Raw genomic sequence first — 18,761 nt, forward strand, 5'->3', positions numbered from 1 at the left:
ATTCAACTTTGATGGGAGACGTAAACCAGTCATAAAAATGTTAGAGGACAGTAAATACATCCTTTCAGACAGATCTGCAGAAAGCCAGCAATGCCTATGTCTTTCAATTTGGCTTTAGTGAACACCCCCATGGAAGACGACCAGGCTTCTGCTTGAAGAACAGCTTGAGAACCATACTGAAACCTATTGATATGGTAATATTGTTAGCCGAGTATGTTTACTCAAAAGATATTAAAGTCCAAATTCTATTTATTCACTCTAAGTTAATCAGTGTGCCATTAAATTATGTAAATATGCAGTCTAATACATAACTCATTTTAACCAAAAAACCCCTACGATTGCACTCTATGCCTAAAAAGTAACAGGAAAAAGTCAGTGGCAAAACAGCACCCCCTCACAAAACCAGACATAAGAGTTTTTTCCAGCCGAAAAGAAATACAACTGTCCTAGAAAGACTCCATCATAAAAATAGCTGAAATTTTGAAACACATAATAAATGTATGAGGAAAAAGGAAAGGCAGGTAAATTCTTATAGAAAATATATTGCCTGTTTAGTTTCCCCTCAATAAAAAGGCACTTTGTATATAGCTAAAATTCTAGTTGATAATATGCTTCCTGTTACTTTTATACAACCAATGTATTTCAAGTTTAGCATAAAAACACTGATACAAAACATCATTAGTGCATATTTTCCTGTATTAAACTGTTACCTAGTGCCATTTCTACAATTTTTTGAAAGTTCCTTAGTGCTCGGAAAAACAAATACTGAATTTACACTAATTCATTGTTGGTCAGATGACACCATGATGCACAATGCTCAAGTACAACTACTTTTCCTGAAATGAAGAGGGACTTTTCAGAAGTGGGTTTGCAGTCTTTTATTTTCTTCACGTAATCTTTCAATTTCAGCTACTAAGCTTTCATTTACAGAATATCTTTCGAGTAAGGCATGCATTTCATTCTAGAAAGAAAAGAAGCAAGAGAACCCATTATATTATTAGCAAAAGCATTCTGATTTCCAAACCTAGTTGTATGCATTTTTCAATTGAAATCCCAGCCTGAGCACTAAGATGGTCAAAAGTTACTGTAATTCCTCCTCAGAAAGGAAATCTATGTAGCTTTTGAAAATGAACGCCCCCCAAAATGAATACAGAACTGCTTTGGTTTTCTTCAGTCTGAAATGATACAATCTTAGCAAGCAGATTACTGCTTCTCATCTCATTGTTCTGAGATCTCTAGAAGACCAAAGTATGTAATGCGTGGGAAAGATTTTTATTTAAATGACTTTGCTAAGTCACATACCCAAACACCCCTATTACTTTTCATTTTTATACATACCAACTGCGTATGAAACTGCTTGATCATCTCCACTTGCAAATTCACAATGTCACGATGACAAGCTTCCCTGAGGAAATAAAAGCCATGCATCTTTAATTCATGTTCACAAAATCTAATTTTCTCTCTTCCGCCAGTTCTTCGGGTTACTTTAAAGTTAATGCCAAAATGGCAGAATGCATGTAATTCCAGATGGAGTAAGCTCCTGTTCCATTCAGTGATATCACATCTTTTCTAGATGCCACTAAACTTGGAAACCTTTCAAACTTCTTCTCTTCTCCCCCTCTCCCTACACATGTCTATCAAACTCCAGGGATGGGATCCTCAATAGTAGCCATCTCACACGGTTTATTTGACACAGATCCTGGAAAAATGTAATATACACAAGCCCTTTGTCTATCATCAAAGAACTAGGCATAGAAACCTCTTAGAATATAGCTATCCATTTTGCCTCCATCACTCTATAAACCTCTGGCTGCCGCTGCTCCTCTGCAAAGTGGTGCCAACATAGGGCTACCTGTGTGGGCAAAGTGGCAGGAACTCAGAAGTTTGAGCACCCTTCCTCCTGTCAATTCTTGTTGCATATCAACCTTTCCTGATGCCAATTTTCAGGAAAGGAACTGGCCAGGATTTCGAAAAGTGAGGTGTAGGCAGAATAGTTCTGCCCTAGGTATAAATTAAGTAAGGCCAGGAACAAGGATCTAAAGATGAAGAAATAAAGGAGTACACAACCAAGCATGTATTCCCTCACCACCAAACTTAAGTTTTCAAAAAATGCACTGTACTGACACATCATCAACAGGCTTATAATATTTTTCTGTATTTCGGACCAAACCCTTAACAGGGATTATTATTTTCATGCGCTGACAAAATTTAATTGATTTACATGCATAACTAAAAAAATGCCAGCTAGCATGCTTCATTTACAATATAGGCTTTTCATATTGTGTGTCTACAGAGGCCCCTGTAGGTTTTTACTCTGTGGCAGGTCAAGTTTGCTAGATCAGGAGGAGACAACTCAAACCATTTGGGGAGGGGATGTGACTCTGTGGCAAAGCATCTACTTGGCATGCAGAAGTTTGATCCCTGGCATCTCCAGTTGAAAGGATCAAGTAGTAGGTGAACATGAAAGACCTCTGCATGAGACCCTAGAGAGCAGCTGCCAGCCTGAGTAGTCAATACTCTCCTTGATGGACCAATGGTCTGATTCAGTATAAAGCAGCTTCATGACCTTCTAATCTATCACTGTGTCTGTTAAATGTACTTTCAAGCATGGATGAAAAAATCAGGAACATATTCAAGAGAATTTCTGGGGATTTTCCAGAAATCTTATTCCTGACTTGCCTGATTTCCCTTACAACTTATTCCTGATTTTCTTAGCAGTCAATCCCCAAGCACTGGAATCTGTTTGGGTATGGTTCTTCCATATGTCGGCCCTCAGTAACTTTACAGTTGTGGAACCAGTATATTTTGTTCTGAACGTGCCTTAAATAATATGAAAATGAGGATGCTATCATTATTGGTGGCATCATTGGTGACATCACAGTACTCCCCTTTTTAAAATTTCTGTGCATGCTATATCAATAAGGCTGAATTTTAAAACTGTAATTTATTTTAAACTATATTGATAAGGCTGAATTTTTTTAAAACGATCAAAAGTGAGCCTAAGCCACTCCCCCTCCCAGTCCAAACCAGAGAGCCCTGGCTGAGGTGACCCAGAGCCAGGAAGCAGAGGCTGGCACTGGCAGAGTAAACTGACCTCTTCTGGGATGGAGTCCAGAACAACAGTGGCTATGTGCTTTTCAAACTGTGCTGCTTTTGGGGTACCAGAAGTGGCCGCCTCCTCTGGGCCATAAGGACTGCAACTTAAAAAATTATCATTTTAGTATCACTGAATTGACCTACTGTTGTAGCTATGGATGCAGCAGATTCTGAATTCCCAGTTTCATTTAAAAGAAAAGTAAGTCTCCAGCCCCTTCCATTGCAGAGATATAAAGTATGGAAGGAGTTGAAGACTTGCTTTTTTAAAAAAATGGAAGCTGAGGATTCAGAGAATCTGCTGCATCTATTAATACAATGGTAGATTGATACAGTGATATGAAAATGACAATTTTTTAAAAAAGAAAAAACCAGGTGGAGGAAGAATGGATGGGTATATTGTCGGAGGCTTTCACGGACGGAGAACGATGGTTGTTGTGGGTTTTCTGGGCTGTATTGCCATGGTCTTGGCATTGTAGTTCCTGACGTTTCGCCAGCAGCTGTGGCTGGCATCTTCAGAGGTGTAGCACCAAAAGACAGAGATCTCTCAGTGTCACAGTGTGGAAAAGATGTTGGCAGGTCATTTATATCTACTCAGGAGGGGTGGGGTTGAGCTGAGTCATCCTGTAAGAGTTTCCCAGGGTGTGGAATGCTAATGGAGGGAGGCTTCACTGTATCCTGAGGAGGTTCTTTTGCATATGGATTGGTGCTTAATGTGCTAATCTTCTCTGCAGGGCTATCGTCGGGTATAGAGTGTTTTGTTAGCCTGGTGTTTTTCAGAACTGGAAACCATGCTCTATTCATTCTTAAAATGAAGAGATCTTCACTGAGAGATGTCTGTCTTTTGGTGCTACACCTCTGAAGATGCCAGCCACAGCTGCTGGCGAAACGTCAGGAACTACAATGCCAAGACCACGGCAATACAGCCCGGAAAACCCACAACAACCAATGGATGGGTAGTTTGACAATGATGACAGTCCAATTATTGAAAAGGGGCTGGAGATGGGTGGGACAAAGCCAAAAGAAAAATTATGCACAAGGAAAAAAATCAACTCAAAATTGCCTTCCAAAAAAATATCAGGATAAAAGTATTCTCAGAATAAGTTTGGGGGGGGGGGGAGGGGGAAAACATAAAATGCCCAAAGTGAAAACTAAAGGCAAAAAAAAGTGTGTGTGAAAATCAAGGGATGAATTAAAGCAATATGGAGTCTGAACCGATTGTGGGGGGGGGGGGAGAAATGCAGAAAACCCCTAGCTTACACCCTGAATTAAATATTCCTGAATTATGCTACAATTACAGATGTATTATACAACAACGTTTTAGTTAACAAGAAGGGATAGCAAAAATATCACAAAGACGTCACTCTGCTAGGACAGAAGTACTGCTTATCATAAACATAAAGCTGATTTGTAAACAAAACATTGGTCACTCGCTTTTCTAGAGCAGAAGAATTTTGTAAAGCAGATCATGTCCACTCTAATGCCTGAAATCTGATGCTGGGCTGCCAGTCCTTTTTCTATTATTGTATGATTCTTTTCAGGTTTATCAGAGTTGCAGAGGTCCATACAACACTCAAGCTGTAATCAAGGCCTTTAAAGGGAAAGTTTCTCTGATGAAACACAGTGACTGCAGGGATACAACTGGCACAGCACCCCTGAGGCTATTCCTTACCTGCTCTTTTGCCTTCCCCACAAATCCATGCTGGGGTAACATATAAAAGTTCTTACTTTGAATGCAACCATCAAAATGGGTGCATCTTTGTCTCTCCCAGCAGGATGGAGTAGAGCTGTGATTGCTGCACTATATGAATGGAGGAAAACAGTTTGCTCTGGGGATGCTGATTTTGGCCACATGCCTCCTACCCAAAATTTACGTAATTGTGGATCTGTGTTGGCTCCAACAAACCTTCCTGAGCAATACAATACAAATGAACCATATTAGCAATCTGGCACAAAAACTTCCATATGAAGGAAACCGAGTGCATGCTCCGGTGATCTCTGCTGCCTATTCTAAAAGAAGCTCTCCCAGACTACAAAGAGGGAGACAGAGAAAGTTCAGTGCATAAGGTTTCAATCCAGAGGGATGCTACCTCTATGCAAATGAACTGGAAAAAATACAGTACAACTTTGTAGTAAGTGAGCTATTCAAATTAACATGTTTGCTGTCACTTTCACAAGAGAACTGCAGTTCAGCAGTAACAGCGCATATAGTATAAAGGTTTATAAATTCTGACTGATACCAAATGAAAGCTCAAAGTAATAAGCTGATAATATAGCCAAAATGTCCATTCAACATTATTTACCTGAAATCATCCAGAGTTTCTTGTATCATATTCTGAATAAAATGAATTTGAACTGATGATAAAGGTGCATTCAATCTGCCACTTCCAATATTATCTACTATTTTTTCAGATAGGGAATTAGCAACTCCTGCAGTTACTGTAGAAGTTATCTTTGGACCTACATAAATAAAAAGGTGAGTATAGGGCAAGAAAGGAAAGCCCAACAACCAGTACATAACTAGGCATCAGCAGCAGACCAAAGCACTCAGTCAAGTGATTTCTAAACATCCTGTGGATTTATCAAGTGATGGACAGTATGCAACAATTTGAATGCAACAATTTGTCCCCAGAATGCTGATATTCCTATTTTCCTCTCTGCTCCTGAAGCCCCTTCTGACACTCAGAAAGGTAATTCCTGGGAGGACAAGTCCTGTGTAGAGGAATAGCTTTGTGGATTGCAAGGCTGCAGGAAGGAGGGGGAAAGAGTGAAACTGCCTTCTACTGTTTTGGGTCAGCAGAGTTGCCCAAGCACAGAAGGGATGAAGGGCAATTTTACCTCCTTCCTCCTCTTCACTGCAGCACTGTAACCCTCCATTATTCCTCCCCAGGAACGATCTTCCAGAGGCCAGAAGGGGCTTCAGGAGCAGACAGGAATACCTGCTCAGAGACAGTCAGCTGGTATCTACTTTACTGTCTTTCAGGTAATTGGATGGCCAAGACCATCCAATTAATTTTTCAAAAATATGTATATCCTTCCTAATAATTCAAGGGCTGGTTAGAAGACATATGAATCAGCAACTTTAGTGAAGGTAAACAGATGCGGCACTAGTCAGTGCCTGAATGAGAGATTCCTGAGAACTCCATGTATGCAGCCTTGAGTTCCATGATGAAAAGAAGGCAAGACAGACATATATATTTTTTATATAATATACACACAGTGTAAAAAGATTTGTTAACTGCCACCTGGCCCAGCAACTCAGGAAGACATTGGCCCACTCTCTCAGCAGCAAACTAAATAAAAGCTTTGTTAACCAGCAACCTCAATTTGCTAGAGATGCTGGTTAAAGCGTTTACCATGTACATGTGTATAAAAAGGTATATACATGTATAAATACATACACAACTATGCCAAACAACTATTAATTGGTCTGTTTTATGCTACAGCTACTGCTGCCTCCTTAATTCATTTTGTAGCTATTCCCTTCCCCACCCCCAGACAACATTATTGTGCATCATATTTGTTGGGCATCTTGAAAAGAAAGTCAGTAGTTAACTTGCTCTGATGAAAAATACTGTTATACTTACTTGCTGAGGTAGTACTATTCACAGGTGATTCATATGTCAGTTGTCCCTGAAGGTTCTTACCAAATCTCTCTCTCGAATCAGGACTCTTAACTGTATTGACCAATGGCGGAGTACTTAGACTTCCAGAATCAGCACTCGAGGAGCTCAACTTGTAGGAGGAAAAAATCCTCAGTAACTAATTACTACAACCCAGTAATTTAAATCAAGACAGCACAATGTGTTATGGATAGATGGCTACTGAACTTCTAGAAAGATCCACCTTGCAGGCCTACTGAAAGAGTACTAAGTGGTACAGCCCTTTATATGTTAGAACTCTTCAGGCATTCAAAACCTCACACTATTAGGTAACAACAAAAGCAGTTTGATGCAGGAAAGCTCATTACCATCTGTTAGTTGCATTCTGTTTACAATGTCATTAAAACTCTTTATACAGAAATCTATAGTGCTCCTGGATGCAATTTAAACACAACCATCTGAACTAATTTTTTTGCTATCAAGTCTCAATCAACTTATGGTGACCCTGTGGCGTTTTCAAGTCAGGAGATGTTCAGAGGTGGTTTGCCATTGCCTGCCTCTGCGTAGCAACCCTGGTCTTCCCTGGTGGTCTCCCAATACCTAAAGAAGTATTATCTTCCAATACCTGAAAAGATCAGGCTGGCCTAGGCTATCCAGGTCAGGGTATCTGAACATTAGACATTCAATAATATCTCTTTAAAGACAGTTTCTCAATCAGGCTTTCCTAAGTGGACAACCTCAAGGCACTCCTCATACATTAGTAATGATGCCCAACTCTTGATCTCCAGTGTAAAAAATAAGGACCATGAGCCAAAGACTATGTGAGATAGCAGATTTTTGAACTATCATCTGTGAATACATTTCTGCATATTTTTTAAAAATGCATTACTTTTAGAAAACCAGCACAAAGACAAAAATTTGAAAGCTTTCCCCCCTGATAGTTAACTAGCCACAGGTGGGGACATTTTATTACAAAGAAGGGCATTAAAAGAAATGACAAACTCCTCTGCATCTGTAAACTGAAGTAATCCAGGAACTGTTTTTAACTACATAATTTTGCTAAATGTATAGTTTAATTCTTATTTATTGCTTTATATGACAAATTAGTTCTATGAAAAATTACAGCCAATTGTTACCTGAATTACATCTTGATTCAAATGATCATAAGGGTGATTTCAGAAGGTGGCGTGACTTGTTTCTGAATTTAATTTGTGTTCATTGACTTAGAACTTTTGTTTCTGTAAGTATGCACACTTGCTATTAATCGTTTATACAAAATACTGGAAAAGGATAAAATTTTCCAGCTCTGACTCCTTAAGCTGCCAATCAGTAAATTACTATCCAAAGACCCCACATGCCCTGGCTTTCTATCCACCATTTGCCAACGGTATACCATCCTGGATCACTTGTTAGGGGTCTCAGCCAACAACCTCCCACTTAAGGAGTGGATCTATAAGTCAGATGCAGTGATGGATTGGCTATCAATATCAAAATCTAAGGCAGCTCCTTGGTATAAACTAATCAAATCTGACCATTCAAGATCTCCCTACCTAGCTGGTATTTCTCATTACAACCTCAGAGTGTCTTTCACTGCTCTGCGCTTCCAGATGATGCAGAAGAGCTCTTTTGGCAGGGCGTTATTCTCACACCCCTATGGAACATCGCACCTGCATTTGTGGATTATCTACAGTGGAGAACCTTTCCCACTACCTACTTTATTGTCTATTATATAGTGTGTATACAAAATGGCAAAAGCCACTTTAGAAGCCAAGAAGAATACTCGGAACATTGTTTAGATATACAGTTCCACAGTCCTAAATTGACAGAAATGTACAGAGATTTCCAGGAGGCGTGGGATTGGCCACTGATGCTAGATTTGATGGACCTTGTCCAGATCCATCAGGTGTTTTATGTTTTTATCCTAGGATGACTACAGTCCAAAAGCCAAATATTTGTCATATGTAACACCATTCTACACACTGAAAGGTAAGGAAAGAAATTTCCTGGTTAGGTAGCATAATTCTACAGTCTGCCTGACTTTAGTTGCTACATTTGTCCAGCTCAGGCATCCTCATCTCCTGTGATTAAGATATTACATCACATGCTGTCCCAAGCACCTTCCCCTCCTCTTGCAATGAATTCATCCACCCAACCACTTACTTCCTCATTTTTACAATTAATCCAAGTCAGCATTACATCTGCACAGGTATTTTTACTAACTATATTAGTGGCAAAGTAGAGTTTGCAAACATGCTTCTAGCTATGGTAGCAAACTGTGTTTTTGTGCTAGCCATGGTGTAACACTGATAATGGCTAGCTTGGCAACTGAAAGGAAGGTGAGAGTTTACATGCAAGATGGGAGGAAGGAAGAGCTACACATGAACCCATTGGGAGCTCTCTAACTAGGTTACAGCATCAGGGCACATTACATCTGCACATCCCTAAGAGGAGCTGTCATCTAATATAAGAACCACCTTGCTGGATCAGACCAGCATCCCGTCTCGCAAAGTGGTCAACCCCAGTTACACTAGAGGCATTCTCCTAAAATTGCCCACTAGCACTACAATTTAAAGGGTTACTGCCTCTAAATTTGGAGGTTTCCTTAATCAATGTGGCTAGTAGCCACTGACAGACCTATCCTTTATCATCTATCGCCCCTTTAAAGCAGTCTTTGAAAGGGCCACCCCCATATCCTCTGGAAGCAAATTCCTCATTTTAATCACTCATTGAGAAGTATTTCCTTTTGTCCATCTTGAATCTACTGCTCATTAACTTCATTGGATCCCTTCAGTTCTGCGGTTTGGGGAGAAGGAAAGAAAATTCTCTCTGTTCACTCTCTCCACCCTGTGCATGATTTTATAAACCTTTTTCATATCCCAGTTGTCTCTTTTCTGAACTGAAAAGTTCCAGACTCTTCAGCCTTTCTTCTTAAGAAAGGTGCTCCAACTTCTTAATCATCTTGGTTGCCCTCTTCTATTTTTTCCAGATGTCCCATTTCAATTTTTATGCAGCCAAAAGAAAAGAAAACAAAAACCAGATGTTATGAGTCACACCCAGTAAGTGCCATAACTTACCTGTTTGAAATGTTCTCTTAACTCCTGCCTTCCATAATTTGCTTTCCTAGTATCAAGATCCAGATCTGGATTCTCATCCTCCTCTTTAATAGGTGAGCCAACGAATATATTAAGTGGACTAGAATGCACTACTTGAGAGGTGGATCCTGCTGGGTTTTTTCTAGAAGGAAATGTGTTGAACTGAGAAAGAAAATCCAAACTTGAAAGGTAAGACTGAAAATCCAAACCTGGAAGGCAAATGAGAAACACTTATTTTTGCAATATTGACATACAAGATGTTCTTAGAAAACAAGTTTAATATGCACAGTGAACGCATTATTACAAATAAGCTTTTCTTAAAGCAGTAAGTCTACTGCTACACCTTGGTCAGATTTCATATTGCAGTATACCTGTTTAGTGTCGAGTTGGCTCCACTGAGCTACTATTAATGTTACAATAAAAATATATTACAAGAAGTACTTACCATCACCCTTTCCTGGAGCATCTTCACTTGTTTTACAAGCTACAACATCTACAAGAAATAAAAGCAATAAAACAGATTGTAAAAGAAAAATTACCTGTACAGGTGGAACTAGAAATGTTGGTTAACATAATTTTGGAGGGAAAGGTTGGGTTTAGCCTTTCAAGTTTTTTAACAGAGAAAGCAAGGCCTTGGAATTCATTTTAGAAGTACATTTCTGTATGCATGAGGGAATTTATTAGTAGCACATGAGATGTAGTACTAAGAGTCCGAGATGCAGAAAATCTAATTCTGAATGTGCACACTGGAAAATGTTCTTTTAAAGTATTTAGAGCATAAACAGACAATGGTCTGTATCCTTTTCCAGAAGTGACAAACTTGGAAGAAACAGTCTTGCTCTAATAGTGAGATGAGACAGAGAGCAAGCATTCAGGGGATATAATGGCAAGTTAACTATATTTCATGGAAAACCCATCAATGTAACCCATCATTCAAGTTTATGGCACAACTACAAGAAGAAATTTAAAGCTTTTATGCAAGTTCAGAAATAAATTGATCACACTCCTAAACAAGTTTTGCTGATAATTAAGAGGTGACTGGAACACAAAACTAGGAAACAAACCAGAATCAAAAGTATTCTGCTTTGGACCAGGATTACAAAATAAAGCAGGAGAGCAGAACAACTTATGGAACTCTGCAAAGCAAACACATGCTTCAAGCAACCAAACAGACGTAGATGTCACCAGAAATTAAATAAGACTACATGATCAAAAGTAGAACATGGAGAAACTGCCCTCTTGTGCTAAAACAAGAACAGGAGGAGTTGATTATGGTACAGACTACACATTGTTAATATCAAAAATTAGAATAAAGTTGAAGAAAATGATGAAAACCATCGTAGTGTTCAAATAACATTCCTGAAGACCATCAGAAGAAAAGATTTGCATTACTAAGTTCAACTGAATGTGAACCAGAAGATCTGTGGGTTGAAACCAGAGACAAGGTCAAGGAAGAATACACAAAGACCATTCCTGTAAACAAAAGAAATGAAAAGCCTCCATCGATGACTGATGTGATGTTAAAAATTGCTAAATGAGAAGTCAAAGGTAAAATAGACTCACAATTCTAAATGCAGCTTTTCAGCAACTTGCACATATAGACAAAGAGAACTATCGTAACATCGAGTGCAAAGAAATGGTAGAGAACAAAAAAGAAAGAACTAGAACTGATCCACAAGATCCAATGGAAATTCAAGCCATGACTTAGGGATGCTTAAAGTTCAACACAAAAAACAAAGAACAGAACAAACTCTATGTAGGGGAAAACAAATAATGAAGTTGCTAGTCAAATGTATTAAATCACTAAACTATAATGTTTTAAACACCATGAAAAGTGGAAATCAAACAAGCATAATCAAAGCATAAATCAAAACATACATTCACCAAGCGTAGTCAAAGCATGAATCAAAGCATACAATCACCCAAATTAAGCCATTCTACAAAAGTAAGTAAAGTCCACCAAATACATAGGTTCCAACGAAGGTCAAACAAAGAAGAGTAAACTGGTAAGTGAAGAGCTATTCTGCATAGTTAAGCTAGTAATAGTCCTTCCATTTGATCATAAGCAGATGTAAAGAGTGTTGCAGAAGCAAATGTCCAGAGGACGAGTCTGGCCGCCCAACAACCAGGGCCAGCAGCCTGTTGTTTCGTCAAAATACCTCCTCAGGGGCGGGAACACATCTCACCAATGAAACAACAAGTACAATCCTCTCAATAAGTCAAACATGGAAGATTAATGAGCAAAGACTGAACGGCGAAAACAGAACAAATCTTTTGATGAAGAGACTACAATTTTAGAAGGTAAAAGCTGCACTCAAGGCAATTGGGAGAAATAAATCACCAGGAATAGATAGGGTATCAAGCTACAAAAACTCAATCCACCAAAATCTTAAGAATATTGAAAACAAAATAATGGCCCGCAGACAGATAATGTCCGGAGCAGGCTCCTCCTGCCCCCGGACTGGGCCCACACCCTGGGCTCCCCGCTGCCCTTGGAGCTCCCCCCCACGCCCGCACACACCCCAGCAATCCCCGGGGGCCCCGTACTCATGGCGGACGCCGGCAGAATGGGCGGCGAGCCGGGCCGAAGCTGCGGAACCCCCGCATGCGCCGCTACCGCTGCCGCCGCCACCGCGACACCAGCAGAGGCCCCACCGACGAGGAGCAAGGCCACAGCCCAGGAAACGCCGTCGCAGCCGCCCGCGCCGCCCAGGGCGTTGGCGCAGGAGCGGGCCCGGCCGGGAGCAGGGCGAGGGGGCGGGACGGAGAGTCGGCCACGCCATCCCCTGACTGGCTGGATGGCTCCTGGGAGGGATCGCCGGTATGAACCGCGAGTGGGGGTTGGCGCGCGCCTGGCGCCAACGGGGCATCCGCCAGCGAGGGAAGGCAACGGGGAGGGAAGGAAGGAGGCGGGGGGTAGGGAGGACAGACGGGCACGGTGACCAATGAACGCAGGGAGGGCAGGGGTGAGAGCAGAGGGTGGAGGTAGCATGCACAAGGATTGGTGACGGGTCCAGGGGCAGGGAGGAGAGCCGCTATAAAGGGGGAAGTCCCGATGACGCCGAGGAGGAGTAGCTGACTGAGAAGTGGCACAGAGAGAGGGAAAGAGAAGTTCTCGGAGCAGCTGGCCGGAGGCTGACCCTGGTGGTGCAACCACGGTCCCAGCCCAGTCTGAGGCAGAGGGAACTCCCCCCCTCCCCCTGGAGGCAGCGGAAGGGACAGCGGCGCGTGGGGAAGATGCGGCCAGCGGGGCGGGGCCTCACAAGCTGGTGGAGAAAGCAGGCACCGGCAGCCCCGTGAGGCACCCGCTTCCGCACCTACCCACCCCCGCGGGCTGGAGCAGCCTCCGTACCATCATCCGCCCTGCCATGTTACAGAAGCCGAGCGGAGAGACACCACCGGCCAGCCCCGCCATGGACCTCGCACAGTTTGGGCAGTGGCTTACGGAACACCAGGGCCAGCTGCTGAAAGTGGCCCAGCAGCAGCTGGATGCCCAAGCCGCCCTCGCTCGCCAGCAGCAAGATGCCCAGGCGGCCCTGATCCGGGGACTCCAACAGACCCTGGCCCAGGCGGGGGCCAGCGCCAGGGGGGGGGCGGGGGAGGCGCTAACCCCCGCCCGCCCTTCCACTTGGCCAAGTTAGGGCCGGAGGACGATGTGAACGCCTTTTTGGAGGCCTTCGAGCGCACCACGGAGGCGGCGGGCTGGCCACGGGCCCAATGGGCCTTCATCATTGGCCCTTACTTGACAAGAGGCCGCCCTGAAGGCCCTCCCCAAGGCTGAGAGTGCCGACTACGCCAAGCTCAAAGAGGCGGTCCTGGACCGTTATGAAATAACGCCAGAAACCTACCGTCAAAGGTTTCGGGCCACCGCCTTCCAGAAGGCAGACCGCCCCCGCACGCTAGTAACCAACCTCCAGGACACAGCGTACTGATGGCTGAAGCCCACCACCAACAAGGGGCGGAGGATTGTGGACCAGGTGGTCCTCGAGCAACTGCTGCAGGTGATCCCCCCACGGGCCAGGAACTGGGTGGCCTTCAATAAACCCGGCACCTTAAAGGAAGCTACCACCCTCTGGGAGAACGTGATGGTGGTAGAGGCTCGGGACCCCCTGAAGGCCAAGGGCCGCCCCGGCGGTGAAGGGGGCCAGGGCCCCGGGGGGAAGGGAGGCCGGGCCCGGTCAGGACCCCGCCCCCCCACCCCGGGCAACCCAGGCCGGTCGGCGGCAGGGCCTACCCAGGGGCCCCGGTGGGCCTTCCCTCCGCCCACCGCCCCACCCACGAAGCCGCCTGGGACAACCCGGGACCCCGGCGACAAGGGACCTTGTTTCACCTGTGGGCAGCGCGGGCACTGGAAGGAGTGCCCCCTCATGGAGTGTGACCTCGGCTGGGATACCGCCCTGCCTACCACCACCAGGTCCTCCAGGCCGCCACCCATGCTGATTCTGGTGTCGCTGGCCGGGAGAAGGTTGACCGCCCTGCTCAACAGTGGGAGTTCCGTGTTCATGATCAGGACCCACCTCCTCCCGCCTGACCTGCCAGTGGTCCGTCAGGCCACCATCGCCTGCGTGCATCACCACGTCGAGGAATGTCCGGTGGTCCAGGTCATCCGCCAGCGAGGGAAGGCAACGGGGAGGGAAGGAAGGAAGGAGGCGGGGGATGGGGAGGACAGACGGGCACGGTGACCAATGAATGCAGGGAGGGCAGGGGTGAGAGCAGAGGGTGGAGGTAGCACGCACGAGGATTGGTGACGGGTCCAGGGGCGGGGAGGAGAGCCGCTATAAAGGGGGAAGTCCCGATGACGCCGAGGAGGAGTAGCTGACTGAGAAGTGGCACAGAGAGAGGGAAAGAGAAGTTCTTGGAGCAGCTGGATGGAGGCTGACCCTGGTGGTGCAACCACGGTCCCGGCCCAGTCTGAGGCAGAGGGAACTCACCCCCCTCCCCCTGGAGGCGGCGCGCGGGGAAGGCGCGGCCGGCGGGGCGGGGCCTCACAGATAACATTCAATCTACATTCCAATTCTGAAAAAAGGAGACGTCAAAGATTACGGCAAGCAAAATGATACTCAACATTTTACAACAAAGACTCTTACTACATATAGAATGAGAATGTTAAAATTTGTCACCAGCGGTGGCTATATAAACAGTTCTCTCCACTTAAGAAGCTCTCAGGCTCCTCCCTCACTGGAGACCCTGTCCTGCTGTCCACCGTCCTACCATCTGCTGAAGGCAGATGCCCTGAAGCCTCAGATATGCAGGGAAGGAGGCTTTACCACCTTGTTCCTCCTACTGTCCAGGAAGTGACAGCATGCTCCAGCTGCCTCTCCCTGTGCTTCCCCCTGGCCCTCACAGAAACCAGCTTTTAAACTATGCCCCTTTCCCATCTCCCTGGGTTCCCTCCCCTCTCCCAGCCTCCCTGATTGGCCTTTCTCCAGTCCTATCCAATGGGAGGGCTGAGTAGACTCTGCAATCTCCCAGCCCTTCCACTCTATTTTAGTCCAGATTGGGGCATTAGCTCAGCCCTCTGTCTGGCTCACCCTTACTGCTTCTGAAATTTCTCTGGCTGCTTCCTTGGTAGCATGGGCCATGCACTTGCCCTGTCTGGGTTGCCAAAAACCAACCAGAGACCTGGTTGATGTTGAGCCACCTGTGCTACTGCAGGAGGAAGGTAACTTGTCTGTACAGCCAGGAGATAGTGCCCGGAGCTGGGCACGGGTGTCAGTAGCTGCTGTTCAACAGAGAAGGCGGCATGGGGCTCTGTAGAGGCTCACGCAGCCCATATGTCAATGGAAGTGGCAGTGCAAGACCTGGGGACAGTGGCTGCTGATGGGGACAGTGCAGTGCTAGGGGAGGCGGAAAGGACGACAGCATTGGTGGACAAAAGCATATCTCAGAATTGCTCTTAATATTAAGCATCTTTTTTAAAAAAAGAATGGGCTCCCAACCAGCCCAACATTTATAGGTGTGTACACATCTCGTCTGAATCAGTGCTACCAGAATGGCTCTCAGGTAGGCTTTCCTCCATGCAACCACACCCTAAGAATTGCCTTTTATGAATCTGACTGGGGCCAATCATATTTATTGTTCATACATGTGCACATCTGTGCAAAAGAGATCCTGCGCACCTAAAACTGAAAAAAGATCTTTTTAAAACAAGAAAAATCTGATTATAGTTTTTAGATATATGCTCCACACTAGGGGAAACACTATTATATACCTTAAATCTCAGGTGCAACATAAGATTATATTAAGGCTATGGAAATGGTTCTTAGCAGTTATCATATCTGCACAGAAATGTTTCAGTTTCAAAAAACTTACCATCTCGAAGTGGAGAGAACAAGTCACCTAAACTATTTCTTCCCAAATCTTCAAAATTATTTAGATTTGAAGTATTCCCATGATCAATTTCTTTGGAAGGAATTACGTCCAAACTGCTGCTGCGAGTAACTCCTAAAAAAGGAACATCTATTTTTTTCAATAAAAGTGTTGTTTTAATAAGCAATGAGTTTTCTTCAAAAATTGTTTTAGATATCAGCACTAATCATCTCTGCAAACAAAAGAACTCCTGTAAACTGACGAATCCTACAGTAAAGATAATGAAACAATTCAACACATCCTATCAGAAGTACTCATTTTATGAGTATCAATATGCCTTTAAAGGCCATTGTTTACTTGGAAATAAATCCCACTGAAACCAATGAGAAATTCTTCTGAGTAAATATGGTTAGGATTGGGTTGCAAGTAAGAGCAGGGGGAAAATGAGAGCCTTAAAGGCCACAGGTTTTGATCATGGTGTCTCCCCTGCCAGGTAAGTATGCTTAGAGTAAGAGATATTACGATTCAAAGTTGGTAGGAAAATATAAATGAAATAGATTTAAGTAATAAGAAGGGTTAAGGGTTGGAAAGCTGTTGGAAGTCAATAGGGAGGGGGAAGGAAAAGGGTGGGGGACAGAGTAAGGGGAAAAAATGGGATTATATGTGTTAAATTTGGAAAATTTTCTTTTGTTTTTCAACTCACCAATAAAATTTTATTAAAAAAAAAGGCCACAGGTTTTGTTGTAGCCATCATACCAATAGTGGACAATAAGAATTACTGATCACCCAGGTTCTCAGAACACAAAACTAATCTCTCTTAATTTTATTTACTTCATTTATATTCCACATTCCCCCTGCCAATGGGGACCCAAAGCAACATAAAAAATTCTCCCCTTCTCCATTTTAGCCTCACAACCATCCTGTAATGTAGGTTGGGCTGAGTGGCTGGAGTAAAGTCACAGTGCAAGCTTCCAGAGTAGAACGGGGATTCAAACCTGGGCCTCCCAAATCTTAGTCCAGTACGGTTACTTCTACAGATACTGCCTTTAAAACTGGTGCTAACTAGTAATAAGGAAAGCTTTGTTATAAGTGTTGGAAAAAAATTCTTATTACAGCCCCCTCCTTTTCCCACAAGGAGGTAAAAGGACCCACATTAAACCTTTTCCAGAACCAAAGACAGATTAATCTGATTACTTCAACTTAGTAAGAAAGTTTTGGATAAAAAGTCTTCATTGAACTTTGTACACACATTAAAAAGAATCAGAACATTCAGGCTAAATTACAACATTAAACAACAACGTAGTTTTTGGCTAAACATTAGGAAGAACTTTCTGACAGAGCGGTTAGAATGGTCCCTCAGTGGAACAGGCTTCCTCGGGAGGTGGTGGGCTTTCCTTTGAAAGTTTTTAAGCAGAGGCTAGCCCAACAGAAGCAAACTGAAGCAAAGGAATGCCTTGTGCTTGTGGTTGGGTACTGCTTGGTTCTATTCTGTGATGTTTTCCTACTGGCTGAACAGAGTGAGTCTGGCTGCGGTGAATGAAACTGGCTCTGTTGGGTTAAGTTGCAATAGTGTAGCTTGCTTCAGTTTGGTTTAGGTAGAATAGATGTGATTATCTGATGTAATGTTGGTCCTCTTGCTTCATTTTGGTTCTGGCAGGATTCATTCCGGTGCTTCTCAGCTTGCTTCAGTTGGTCTGAGTTGCAACAGTGATTTTTTGCTTCAGTATGGTTTTGGGAGGATTCCATTCCTGTACTTCAGTTTAGTTCTATTGGACCTCCTCTGGAATGAGCTCCACTTGCATTTGGTAGTGTGCCTTGGCCATGGCAGCCTTGCCGCAGTGCATTTCTACAATGGGAATCAGCTCTGATATTTTTCCCATAGGAAACAATGGAGTGGCTAGAGGCACCTTGTTCAGGGACTCATAAAATTGGCCCCTGGGGTTCAAGCTTTCTGAAACTTCAGGGGGACTTAAGAGGACAGTCAGAAGTAGGTCCCCTGAAAACATGGTGGAGTTTGCAGGAAAAATGCCACCCCCTGCCTCCAGACAGCCCCCAGATATTTTTCCCCATAAGGAATAATGTAGAATGGGTGAAGGCACCTTCTTGGGAGGCCCATAAAATTGGTCCCCAGGGTCCAATATTCATAAATTTTGGGGGACCTTTAGAGAACAGTCAGAGGTAGGATTCCATCAAATTTGGTGCTGTTTGGTTGAAAAATGACCCCTCCAGCCCACTGGATAGCTCCCAGAATTATTTTCCCATAGAAAACAATGGCTGAACTCTACCATTTTTATTTTTATTTTTTGAAAATTCAGTAAAAATTGAAGATACCTGAGTTTTGATTTGGAATACTCGGATTACCAAACCAGCCAAAATTTGGTATTTTAATTGGAATTCTGAACCAAACTGCACATCCTTAGCAGCTGGGTCACTTTTCAACACTGACACTAGAAACAAGCAGATGTCAGCATTTTTAAAGTTGGGCAGAGTTAGATACTACTGTTCTCCTTAGAATGAGTAGAATGCCATTTTGTATGATGGAGCCAAGGCCCCTGCTTATATAATAAGATGATCAGGCTTTTAAAAAATATTTTACCTATATGTCATAGATACACTGGCACATCATAGATATATTGGTACATCTTTTTATAATTGGGGAACAGGG

General features: G+C 43.6%; 1 protein-coding gene across 3 annotated transcripts in view; it reads right to left on the reverse strand.

The window, feature by feature from the left end:
- Positions 1–231: 231 nt before the first annotated feature.
- Positions 232–18,761, reverse strand: part of NEDD1 (NEDD1 gamma-tubulin ring complex targeting factor) — a 43,153-nt gene continuing 24,623 nt past the window's right edge. For all 3 annotated transcript variants that reach the window (XM_054989310.1, XM_054989309.1, XM_054989311.1), the window contains exons 9-15: positions 16,100–16,231; positions 10,233–10,280; positions 9,770–9,996; positions 6,681–6,828; positions 5,397–5,553; positions 1,339–1,405; positions 232–961 (exon numbers count right to left, since the gene is read on the reverse strand). In XM_054989310.1, coding sequence (XP_054845285.1) covers positions 857–961; positions 1,339–1,405; positions 5,397–5,553; positions 6,681–6,828; positions 9,770–9,996; positions 10,233–10,280; positions 16,100–16,231 — 884 coding nt within the window. In that variant the 3' untranslated portion in view covers positions 232–856. The remainder of the gene's footprint in view (positions 962–1,338; positions 1,406–5,396; positions 5,554–6,680; positions 6,829–9,769; positions 9,997–10,232; positions 10,281–16,099; positions 16,232–18,761) is intronic.

This window comes from Eublepharis macularius, chromosome 9, assembly GCF_028583425.1.
Source record: "Eublepharis macularius isolate TG4126 chromosome 9, MPM_Emac_v1.0, whole genome shotgun sequence".
NCBI classification, from domain to species: Eukaryota; Metazoa; Chordata; class Lepidosauria; order Squamata; family Eublepharidae; genus Eublepharis; species Eublepharis macularius.